General features: G+C 41.2%; 1 protein-coding gene across 1 annotated transcript; it reads right to left on the reverse strand.

The window, feature by feature from the left end:
* Positions 1 to 2,764: 2,764 nt before the first annotated feature.
* Positions 2,765 to 12,706, reverse strand: pdk2a (pyruvate dehydrogenase kinase 2a). The gene is made up of 11 exons (XM_079492673.1): positions 12,434 to 12,706; positions 11,456 to 11,597; positions 10,634 to 10,705; positions 10,255 to 10,439; positions 8,848 to 8,937; positions 8,150 to 8,227; positions 7,398 to 7,474; positions 7,191 to 7,289; positions 6,247 to 6,360; positions 5,469 to 5,582; positions 2,765 to 5,029 (listed from the first exon to the last, which is right to left on the reverse strand). Exons 1-11 carry the CDS (start codon positions 12,555 to 12,557, stop codon positions 4,886 to 4,888), a joined length of 1,239 nt encoding a protein of 412 aa, XP_079348799.1. The 5' UTR covers positions 12,558 to 12,706; the 3' UTR covers positions 2,765 to 4,885.
* Positions 12,707 to 13,001: the final 295 nt, after the last annotated feature.

The raw sequence follows: 13,001 nt of genomic DNA on the forward strand, positions 1-13,001 counted from the left end.
TTCTTAATCTATTATCGGATACATGTATCCATGTATGAACACATTGATGACCCTGACTGTCCTGCTTGTAAGACAACAACATGAATGTAATCCCACTTCCCAGAACACAGACGTACAGTACCTTTGATTGATTGATTGATTGAAGAATTTATTAACAGTTTGCAGAATTACAGTACATTTCAAGCACAAACTCAATACAAAGGCTGTTAACTGTGAGTGGACGACCCAATTAAGCATTACACTTGTTTCCAACAGGGTCCACCATGTTCAAATCATCAAAACATTTAGAGACGTACAAATAGACACTTCTATAGACAGAACAGGAATTCATCAAAAAAGAATTCATCAAAAAGGAGGTAAAAAGGGAAAAGAAAAATATACAGTGAGGGGAAAAAAAAGGGGGGGCGGGGGGGGCGGGGGGGGCCCTACTGTAAAAATACATGCACATAGTTTCCACAGACACAACTCGGTGACCTGGCAACTGCCAGGCTGGGCAGCACTGGAGCTTAAGTCACAGCAGAGCAGAGTACTCTTCATGAAAAATAGACAGTTGGCATGGGGACTCTGTTGGCACTTGGCACTGCCAGTGAGCTGACAGGCCATCACACATACTGTATGACCACTAGGGCCATTAGTAGCTGTGAGTGATGCGTTACTCAGTGTCAACTGACATGGGCTTCTGGGACCTACTGGTTACTTACTGCATGACCAACACATCATTTACATTATGTCCATGTCCCATTGAAAAACTATTACTGCATACCGGTAAAATGTAAATTATATGTTTTCTTTTTTTTTTATAATATTTATTTTATTTGGAAAAAGCAGTAGAATAACAGCATTTCTATGTATACATAGGACACAAGTGCAGTTCCCAGGATTTTTTTTTCACCCCTCTTCCCTCCCTCCCCCCTCCAAGTGACTCCATCTCCAGTGTCTCTGTAACATCCTTGCTTTCTTCAGGACTACATATGGCATCAGGTCAACACTTAACAGGGGCAAAGGGCAATATCGCTTCAGAGCGTACATTTCAGAAGGAGAAAAAGAAGAAAGAGTGGGCAGACAAAAAAAAGACAAAGACAAAAAAAACAACAACAATTATATGTTTTCTAATGTTGGCATGCAACCCTAACATTTGATTGATTGATAGCAAAGGAAATGCCAATGTTCAGGAAACTCACCGTGTGCATAGTTACTGGAATGGCAAATAGGTACATTTTTAACTAAAATAGGATGTGAAGAAGAATAAAAAGTAATACTTTAGAATAGAACAATCCACATAATGTATGTAGGCCTAACGCACATGGCGTCATTAAGTATATCAAATATAATAGAATACACAACAAATACAAAACACAATAACTCCCATCTATGTTGTTTATAAGAAACCAAGTCACCTGTCACCATGCACGCTATGTTTATACCTCTTGCTCATCACCCTGTGATAATATAACCACATATCCACATTATCTTTTTTTTTTATATATTTTTTGTGGCTTTCACCTTTATTTTTGTATAGAGGGACAGAGGAGGATGGTGGCACGCTGCTGACCACAAACAAATAGGAAATGGATCACCACCACAGCTGCTTCTCTGCGTGGGATTGAGTTGCATATTATGGTCAAGTATATGAGACGCATAGCCTAAACGGCAGCAGAAGCCATACACAGTATTATTAGAACTATGACAGATTTAAGATCTCATACATGCTTCTAGACAGGAGTCACAGGACCCAAAAAAGCCACTTGTTTACCATGGGCTCACTTGGCACTGTGCCCAACAATCAAAATGAAAGGGAAATTGTTTAAATCAATAATATATTTTTGAACCACTTAAACCTTATACTACTTGAGTCCCACAGTGCTCTAGTGACTTTAAAATAAATGACATATCTCTGACTCTAAATTAAATATCTTTGCTGAAAATAGTCACATCACAAGCTCACAACACATTCGCATTGTGACCCGTTGTGAGCTTGTAGATCTGCCATTATTTGCTAACGTTTTCCCCGGAATAGCGATGCTGTTGTCATATTGGAGAATCCAAACATATCACACTGCACCAAGAAGGCTACAATGTATGAGTAGTAGTCTGCTGCTATTTTAACTGCTTCTTCCTGCTGCTATTTATAACCATGCACCTTATGTATCCTGTACCTACAGTAGTATATATATTTTTACACTAACATTTCTCACCAAATCTCACTCTTTTGTTATGCGACAATAAAGTTGCATAATGGAACTTGATCTGATGTGTGTGAGTGTTTGCCAGGGCAAACATTTCTATGCTTCTATTCCATTTGCCTCTCCCAATCTCCCTTTATTTGTCACTGACAGCTGCAGTAAATAACCAGAGAACAGAAAGCACTACAGCCTGCTGCCACTTTCACACCAAGCATTCCATGTATTTATTGTGTTTGTATGTATGTATTGATTGCACAATACCATGATATGCACCTGACTCACCTGTATTCACTATAGTGAGTAGTGGTAGTGATTAAAAAACAAACAAAAGACAGGACTTTTGCACTGACATTGGTTTATTCATGAGATTGTGTACTGACAATCATTTCAGTGGCAAAAGGTTTAGCTACAAAATCAAAACTTCAAATACATTTAATATAAATTAATACAAAAGAAAACGGTACATTTCCAACACATATGTATATATTTACAGTATACTTTGGGTTAGCCGATCTACAACCTCTGTGAGTTTGTAGATTTGCCATTTTATTTACAGTGAGCAACACCGACGACTGCAATGAAGTATAAATAACCCATAAAGCCACTTTGAGACTGGCCTTGTGGAGGTCATAGGTTGACTAAGAACTTCCTCATTCACATATGACATGCCTTGCATTGTGGGATTAGTAATACTGACTTCCTCTGCACGCCTTAAACACTTGAGTCTAAGTCTAATGGAGTAAGAAGTCTACTCTCTGGCATGATTACGTACCGATATTGGCCGTGAAACATGACATGAGACAAAGCTTGAAGATATATTGTCGTAGTATAGCTTCAAAACATAATACTAACTGGCCCGGACGGTTAGCTCAACCGTCTGGGCACCTAGGCTGCCAAGCCAGCCGGACGGCGTGCCGCGGGTTCGACTCCCGAGCCCGACGGCCTTTGCCGCGTGTCACTCCCCATCCCTCTCCCCCTTTCCTGTCCAATTACTGTCTGTACCCTATCAATAAAAACACCAAAAAACAAAACGTGTGGTCACTTCAGAACTCTGGGTCAAATTGAACCTGGTCAGTGGAGCTGATGTGAGATAAGACTCACTGATACTTATCGTATCAGCTGGTAGGAATACTGTGGCTAAATCAAAAACCTGAAATGTACAGGCCTTATTGGCCTGCAACAAAATAACACATGCAGACGCGAATCTCTCAAATCTATTTACCTTCCTGCATGACACAACATAGTTACGCAGCTATAAAATCCAGAGTATTGCACTAGCGTTATTTGTTAAGGCCCATTTATTCTCCATGTTAAATATGTGTACGTCACGTGTACTGTAATGTGCCTGTCCTTTTTGCAAAATTTTGGAAAGCTTACGGATACGGATCCATGAAATGGAAACCATGGGGTACAATGTAGCTCCCACGATTGCTTGAACTAGATCTAGTTCAAGTGAGATATGGCGGACCTTTTTCAGGAAATCTTGTCTGATTTGGTAAGAACTGCTTTGCCCAGGCACAGGGACAAACAGTTAATACATAACAGCTATTTTCAAACAGGTCCATTGTTCTGACCTTCTCGACCTCTGCTACGTTGTCAGAAAACGTTTGACGCTGAACTGTCCTCTAGTGAATGTATTGCTTGACATCCACGCCAACGCAAAGGACGGTATGTGAGAAATGACATCAGTTGAAACGGATGTGTAAATGGTGTAAATTGGCCTTTAGTTGACTAATAGTCAAATTAATTTGTCAACTGATTAGTACATTTTATCTGCAAAATTGTGTTTTCCACATACATTCAAGCAGACATCCAGAAATGTTTCAAAACTTCAAGAGAACAAATACAGCTCTTTGGGTGTCTCTTAGGCTCTTGTAAGGCTGAGGTGACATTCTATGGCAGTCAGCATCTCAGAAAAGGAAGGATTTACTTTTTACTATAGGTTTCCACTCCTCAGAAACCATACCACAAGTGGTCCCTTAAAGTGCAAATAACACCTCCCCTAAACCCCATGCTCTAATATCTATTTCATGCTCCAATCCATACTCACACGACAGCCATTTTGTTCTCGTCATACTTGAGTAGTCTGTATGGTACAGGTATACAACATGCATACTGTACGTACATACTGTAGAGATACATATAGAAATTGCAGCCTTGTGAACATGGTCTATGATGACATTGTTATACTGCACATACTACATAGCATCTTGAACTGGAATACAATATATCCAAGTCTCTTTGCATACCACCAGTCCACCACAGCGGTCTCAGTTGAACACCGGGGCTGTCGCTGGGTCTTCTTGCCCTTCCCCCCACCGCTTCTATGGCCCAAACCGTGGCATGTTTTTGGGCTGCACGTCCACACACCTTCCCATGGACGTGTTTGTTCTATGGCCTTTCAAACAATGCTCACAGGGGAAGGGACAAACATTATCTAAGTGAAGAGCTAACTAAGTACTCTGTTATTATCCAGTCACTGCGAGTCTATTCTCTTGCTCTCTCTCAGCTTCAAGAACAGATGTTCTGCAGAGGCACTGAAAACATTACATGAACATGCTAAAGCTAAAAGCCCATTCAAAGAGAAAGCCCCACATCTCCTACTATTGCACTCATAGTGGCCACATTGTGGCTAGGAGTCTGGTGATATGAGGATAATACAGACAGTCACAGAAAGACGGTCATGGATGCTTTGACCGTTTTCACTTTGCCATCTTGAAGCTGGTGAGGTCTATGGGCTCTCTGCTGGGTATGCACCAGTCATCGGCCTCCTGGGTCACTTTGTAGTTCTTCAGAGCCGTCTTGTTGAACACTGGCAGCCTCTCAATGGAGTCTGTGGATAGTGCCTGGAAGAGGCAGCAGTCAAAGAATAATAATGAGCATCGTTTACATTGAGTGCACTTGTCTAGAGTACAGCACCTTGGTGAAATGAGGTCAGCTCGCATTTAACCAACACGTCATCAAGCAACAATTTTACCTAATTCTTAAGGCTCGTACATAGTCTGGATTTTCGGTGGTGAGGTGACCACTGAACTACAACATGACGTCACGCGCCACGGTGAAAAGCAAACCACCGCCACCGCCCCAGCCCTTCTCTCTGTTTTTACTCACCACCGCTCAACTTTATTTCAGCTCCGGTGGTCAGCTCACCACCGGAGCGGTGGTCACTTCACCACCGAAAATCCAGACTATGAATGAGCCTTTACTGTGTGCTGTATTGGCTTTGAAACGCTTGCCACCCCCTCCCCGTGCGGGCGGCTACTCTACTATCAGTGTCTGGCTCACCTTCAAGTGGATGACAGCATCCGTGCCAAAGCCCTCCATGGAGTAGAGCTGCAGGTTCCCTTGGAAGTACTTGGCATACAGGCGGGAGATGGGCAAACCATAGCCAAAACCAGCCTGTAGAGAGAGAGTGAGGGCGAGAGAGAGCAGAGATAAAGGTTTAAAGGAGATGGGCAGACCATAGCTAAAACCAGCCTGTAGAGAGAGAGTGAGGGCGAGAGCAGAGATAAAGGTTTAAAGGAGATGGGCAGACCATAGCCAAAACCAGCCTGTAGAGAGAGAGTGAGGGCGAGAGCAGAGATAAAGGTTTCGCCAAAGCTTTGATACACAGGAAGCTGTCATGATATTGGTCAATTTCAGGTCTGCTTTGTGTAGGCCTGAATGCATGCAAGACAAGTTATTGGTATTGGTCCCGTTTGCGTACATGCGTGTATAAAATAGCTCAGGAACAGATAGGTGATAATCAGGTGGTTAAAGAGTAGTAACTTTTGGGTCACAAAATGTATGTACTACAGACGAAAAACAGTTTTTTGTCCTGACCCCTTATCCATCATTTATACATTATGGAAAATTAGTGTGGACTGTTTTTCGTCTGTAGTACTAAAAGGTCACAATTGTCAAGGTCACAATCAAGTCAGATGTCAGATGGTCATTCCAATCATGATGGCTGGTGATGGTGAATAGGACAGCACAGATTATTCTATTATTTTTCTTTTATTATGGCTTCAAACACGAACTGAGTGTGGGTTGGTACCCCCACTGGGGGTGTATCATAACTCACCAGAGGTGCATTCCGTATGTCCTCATATATCTGTGGGGTAGGAGCGGTAGAGAACATGTAACTGAAGAGCTTCTCAGTCTTCCTGAAGGGGACTCCGCCGCCCCTGTCACTCACCTATATGGACAGAGACAGAGTGACGGGTCAGACCCCAAAAAGACAGACCGCAAGAAATAGATGTACAGTTGGGTGCCACCAATATTGTCCCTTATCATTTGACCCATTTAGGCCAGACCTCAAAATTTAAAAAAAAATCTTCTAAATCCTCCAGTTTTCTGAAATAAATATTTTCACGATTTTTCAAAAATAGCAGACCTACAAGCTCGTAGCGTGCCACTCGGTGGCGCGCTATGAGCTTGTAGATCTGCTATTTTTCAATAGCTAAATTATAACATAATGTTTAAAACACCAAAAGGGGTTCCCGCCCAAAATGGGTTAACTGTCCTTTTGCACAGATCACGCAAACCTCAGCAAAAAGAAAAGGACAATATCGATGGCCTCCAACTGTATGATGGAGAGAATGAGAGAGACAAAGTCAAAAACTGGAAAACTGCCGAGCCATAAATGGGTGCACTTTGTGACACTTGAGCTCAAGTCAAGGCCATGAGCCAACTGACTCCCCACTCTGCATATCGTCATGGAAACTGGACACCAATGAATGCTATTCTTTATGTAACCGCCAACCAGGTGGATTGCGACAAGCAAAGAGCGAGATCTGAAGCGTGGATGATCAAGTTACAGACTAGATCAATAGGCTCTCCAATATGAAGAGTTGTGCTAGTCAGTCTTATCAGACCTTAGCAGCTTTTGTTCAACATTAAAAAAAATAACCTGGCTTGCGCAGGGTAGTAAAAAGCAATTCCCGCTTTATGATGGGGATTTTGTGTATAGTGTTTTTTTTCTATATGAAGTAACAGTAGGGTAATTATATACAGTTTAGAACCTACCTTAATTGTCATGTCCTCCCCTCCAAGAGACACCATGACCTGAATGGGCGGAAGATTGTTTTTGCCCTCATGGTACTCAATGGTGGCCCTCATGGCATTCTGTAACACAAGAAGAAAAAACCATGTGAGCTGATAAAATAGTACATATTTCAACAATGTATGGAACATATGGATGTTTTGGATGTTAAATATTAAGTTGTGCCATACCTTGAAAAGCTCAAAGAGCATGTGATAAAGATGAGAGGGAACATATGTAATGCTTATGGGCTGGTTCCTCATATTGACTGTGCGTTGGGGAGGAGAAGAAACAAAAACACAAAAACACATTACACATACATTACATGCAGCTCATTTCAGGTTAATAGCCCTGGGAACTCATGGAAATGTAAGCAACAATGACAGTGATTCCATCATTTATGGAATGATGGGTAAAGAAAAGCGTAGTGTGTCAATATTGTCTGATGCATTCAGCCGTCCCCACTTAGCAATTACTTCCGCTTCAGTGGGGTAATTGCAGGCCCCTAACGTACACATTTCAGTGCAACTCTTCTAAACCACCGTTTCCCAAACAGTGGGTCGGGGACCCATTTGTGGGTCGCGGACACCTTAGTTTTTGTTTCCTATATTTGGTTTTTAATTATTATTATTTCAAAACATTTTCTAAAAACATTCCCAAAAAAGCAAAACTTTTAATTAATTTTAGTTAATAACAAAATCCAAATAATTGTCGTGAAGAAATGAATGAAATTCCATACATTAGAACAAATATTGAAGAAGTAGTGAAAATAGCCGATGATCTGCTATTGGCACTAGTTTGTTCTAATATCTAATTTCTGTTTTGGGTCACGGGCTGAAAGGTTTGGGAACCACTGTGCTAAACTAGCTGTTGGCTGTTTGCCTGCCTCTCAGAAGTAAGAACACCAATGTGCAGGTAATAGATTACATAAAGCAAGTCTTACTGTTCATCTCCTGCACAAGGAGATCAGGAGAGCTGAGGTAGTACTGATCACACAGCATCTTGGCACTATGGAAGGCATCTGAGAGGAAAGAACAGTAGCATAAGCAGGGCTAACCAGTAACCACACTGCAATGTGATGCCAGACAGGCTGTTGTTTGGATGTGATAACATGGGAAGGCCAAAGTACAGTGTTGTTTACTCAGCAGTCAATCACACAAGCTACGGCTGTGGAAAAAAAGTGACTCTCAAATCTAACTCTGGTCACGTACACGACTAGTGTATGCCGTAAAAGTAACATTTCAGTGAGGGCTAGGCCTGTCACAATGATTACATAATCGTCTAAACGCAATTATTTGAGATCATTGCAATTATTTTGTCATAATTGTTTCCATGTTGAAAATGTTCATACATTAAAACAAAGCTGAAATAGAACGCGCGTTAAAAGCTTGTAGATCAAGCTAATATACTTTGTATATTTCAGTTATTTGTCACATCTGCCCCGTGCATTTTTTGATTACCAGGCAAACAGAAATGTATTCTTTATTCATACTGTATGTCCCAATGTCAAAAACATTTTTACAATTAAATTGTGAATCGCAATTATTTGTGTGACAATTTAATTAATCGTCAACTTAAATGTGTAATCGTGACATGAATGTGAGGGCAGTGCTGCAATCGCAGCCATCTGTTGTTGTTTACCTTTCACAACCTCTGTGACTTCACAGAGAGGGTCGATGCACCCGATGGTGTTGGGGTGAACCGGATTTGTCGCTCCGTCAAACACAAGAGCTGCGGGGGAGGGTGCAGGGGAAATGTGTCAGAATACGAGGGGGAGAATTATATAAGTTGCAATAATTAGATACCAAAAGAATTGAGCCCTGCAAATGTTTCCCACCCGTTTTTAATAGCGGGTACGGGACCATGAGATGGAAGATAGGAGACAGAGTTGAAGAGAGATACTGTACATCTATAGCCTGAAGAGACCGCTTTTCAATTTATGCACTGATGTCAGACATGGCACAATGCTTTTGTCTGGAAACTTGTGGTATTTCAAGGTTCCTCTTCTTTTCAGTGACATAGTTCACACTACTGCTTTTTCCTTCACTCAATTGAGCCAATTATCCATCATCGCCGTCAGGCAGAAACCTCTTATCTCCATATTCAGTTTTTTCTTAAATGAATGCCCTACTTGATGCTACAGCGTCACACAAGTATCAAAAGTAGTACATCCAGAAGCTTGAAAGTGAAATGTGTCACAAAGCGACGCATTTTGAACTTGTCTAATGTCTTGGCCTATCTGCTACATTTGAATTAGAATCCTGAAAAGTAATAGCTTTGGACATATGAGGTTTCCACCCGACAGACATTACATACATTTCTCAACCACATTACAACACAGTGCCTCCAGCGAGATGAACTTAGACTGGAAACAGCAAAGTATCGCTATTCCATCCTGACTCTTGCTCCATTAAAAGTAATTAATTTGTAATACTAACGTCATATGAAGAATTCAAAAAGTTCTATATCCTTTAGAGAGGTCAGTAATATATGTATATAGGGATACACAATGTTGCAATTTTGGCCAATATCCGATAATTGATTATTTCTATGGTTATATGGACGCTATAGTAAGAGCGACTATATTTTTGAGACGTTGGATCGCTGTCGACATCTCGGCAAGCACGACAGGATTTACGATCCCAAGCCTATTGGTATGCAACTGCAAGCACCTCACTCCAGCATGCCTCGCGAGGCTCAATTATGCACGTCTACCTTGAATAGTAAATATTTTACTGGCATGTCTACAAATTATGATTTGGGGGTAAATATGCATGTCCACAGTCCACTGTCAAACGTGACAAGGGAGCCTGCCGCATCAAATGTCTGATACGACCTGGGGGTGACGATGTATAGTGTCAATGTGGTTGGCACTGTCTGTTGGTTTATACTTCATAATTTATATCACAACATAAATGTTGTGAGCTAAATATAAATCGCAAATGTATGGCGTGTTAAACCGGCATTTGCAAACAAGTATAAATCACCCACTAAACCTAACGGTTTGACTGATGTATTGAATGAAGCTGACAGAACTATGGCACTCACTGTGCTGGTTGATGAGCATACGGATGGATATCCGGCTCATATAAAAGCGGTCCAGGAAGTATTGGATGTTCAGGTTGGTGACTGGGTCATAGGAGAAGGCTTCTTTGTACTCTATGATACCCTGGGCCATGGTTGGTACCACATCGTTGTGCCTGTTCCTGATAGTCACCAAGGCATCCACAAACCTGCCAAGGAAAAGATGGAAAGCATTGGCAATCATATTAAATGATGCCTCACTCACAGAGGGACCAGAACATAAAACAATATAAATAGATCAATAACAGTAACACTTTCTTTGAAGCCCATGTCTGACTATAATGCATTTTAAATACTTGATGTTTTATAATCTGCATATAACTCTGTATAATTAGTCACTTACTCCCCCAGTGTTCTGTGGTCATCAGGATTCTTGTCCAGGAATTCAAGGATCTCTAATAAGCTCTGGATATACCTGGTACCAACACACACACACACACACACACGTTTTATTTTGGAGAAAACTCTTTGATTCAGCGCACACTGTAACAGGGGTCTGGTCCTGGTACATAAACAACATGTGATAGTGCTCGTATTTTAAGGCCTTGCTTATCCTTTGAAGAAAGATATGCAGAGCAGAAGGATAAACCGTTCCATGGGAGGGAGGGAGTAAACTAGAGAAAGTGTGTCATGTGACATGTGACGTGAATCTAGGGCTAAGTTCATTGTGCAGAGAAACATCCTCCCCCGCCTGCCACCATCCTCCCCCGCCTGCCACCCTCCCCCGCCTGCCCCAGGGCCTGGACGAAGCTCAAGTTGGTCAAAGGGCATTTATAGGAATCCTGAGAAGATAAACATGCTGCTCCACCTCTATACAAGGGAGCGGCGTAACCACGTCAACATCAAGGACTGTTCACTTTTCAGCACAGAATAATTGTCTCATTAAGATGATGTTAATTACTCTTTACTGAAAAGCTTTCACTCCATTCAAAACATTTTTGTTTTCCAGTTTTGAGACACACGTTTTTCTTGTTGGACCCGAGTAAGAACTATCTCTCATTGAGGAATGAGCTGTAGTCTGCATGACAATAACAGTCAAATAAAGCAGCTATTCTTGTATGTTGTAATAGATTAACTCAATTCAATTCAATTCAAAGGGCTTTATTGGCATGAGAAAACATGCGTTTACATTGCCAAAGCAGAAAGCACAATACAACTAACTCACCAGCTGTGTAACCTTTGTACAGAAGGGGTTGTGAGCAGTTTGTCAGGTAGAAGGTTTATTTCCTTCATGATGTTTGATAACCTCACTGGGAGCTCCTGTCTCAAAAACACAAACGATGTCTTCTCACAGGCATTGATGGTTCCTGCCATTAGAAAACAGTGGTGGAAATTATCTTAATGTAATGATAAGATATAAACCTTTATTGATCCCTGAGGGAAATGCAATTGTCATAGCAGCAACAGCAAACAAAAAACAACAACAGCAAAAAACAGATAAGAATAGATAAGGTTTTTTTAAAAGAAAGACTAGATATAACAGGTGCCACTTCTGGAGAATTTGATGTTGTGATTAATGGGACTGGATCCAGGCTGGTGAAGTACATGTGTGCATTAATACAAACATACATTTGCTTTGCTGAAACAACTATTTACATCAAACTATTGAGTCTGAAATAGGCAGCCTGAATGGATATGATGTGCAGTGTCAGTATGTAAACATAATATTTTGTATTATTCGTTTTACTTCGGTGTTTATCAGTTTTACACAGTCGCCAATGTTGTCTTTCTCACACACACACATTTTAACAATTATTCATGTCCAGTTGTCCACATAAAGGGAGCATACAAGGACACAAACACTGACAGTCAGTCAGCAGCTGCACATGCATGCTTCAAATAGCTTCATTTGCATTACTGACGCAATACTCGAGCACTCGAGTAACGTATACGTTCTGCACGTCGTAGGCATTAGGCAATACAAACACAAGCTACTTAAAGTGGCACAGTCGGACTCGGGGCAATAATATAGCATGTATCATACAATTGGATATTATACAATAGGCTAGGTGAAGAAAACGTCAAATCAGCTGGGTATACAAAACATCCCTGCCTGGTCAGTGTTTAGATCGGGTACATCCAACATGCATGCTTGCAAATGTTTTTAAATTACGATGGTTATTAGGCGGCAAGGCCTACTTACCAAAATCCAGAAACTGTTTCATGGAGAGTGGTGAAGGCGAGAATTTGGAGAAATGCTCGACATGTTTCACGCTGGCGGCGCTGGCCAACGCGGCATTTTTCATAATAAACCTCACGAACTTCATGGTTGCCGTCTTAGATCCAAAAGGCTTTTCTCAATCTTAGTCTATTATGTAGCCTATATTAAATTAGCTTAATATTACTACTACTACTCTCTGTCTGTCTGTCTGATCTGATCTGCACACATCTATATATTCACATGCAGTACCATGTTGACGCCTGAACAGCAGGGCGAGGCAGGAAAAACGACACTGTTGTAGCCAATAGGACGAGAGGGTTGTTTGTTTAGAAACCTGGTAAACCAATAGGAACGATTAGGGGGAGGGTCGGGACAGAGGAACACTTGTTTACATGCATGCCCTTTGAATTGTGGGTATTAATTTCCACACACAAATACTAAACATGTGGCTGTTTGAGAATACTTTTACTTATAGACTGCTCTCAAACTCTTTCTTAATTAATAATAGGCAAATTAGGCATAGATTAAGGAGTTAAACAGATACAATCGC

This window comes from Electrona antarctica (genome assembly GCF_951216825.1).
Source record: "Electrona antarctica genome assembly, chromosome: 22".
Taxonomy (NCBI): Eukaryota; Metazoa; Chordata; class Actinopteri; order Myctophiformes; family Myctophidae; genus Electrona; species Electrona antarctica.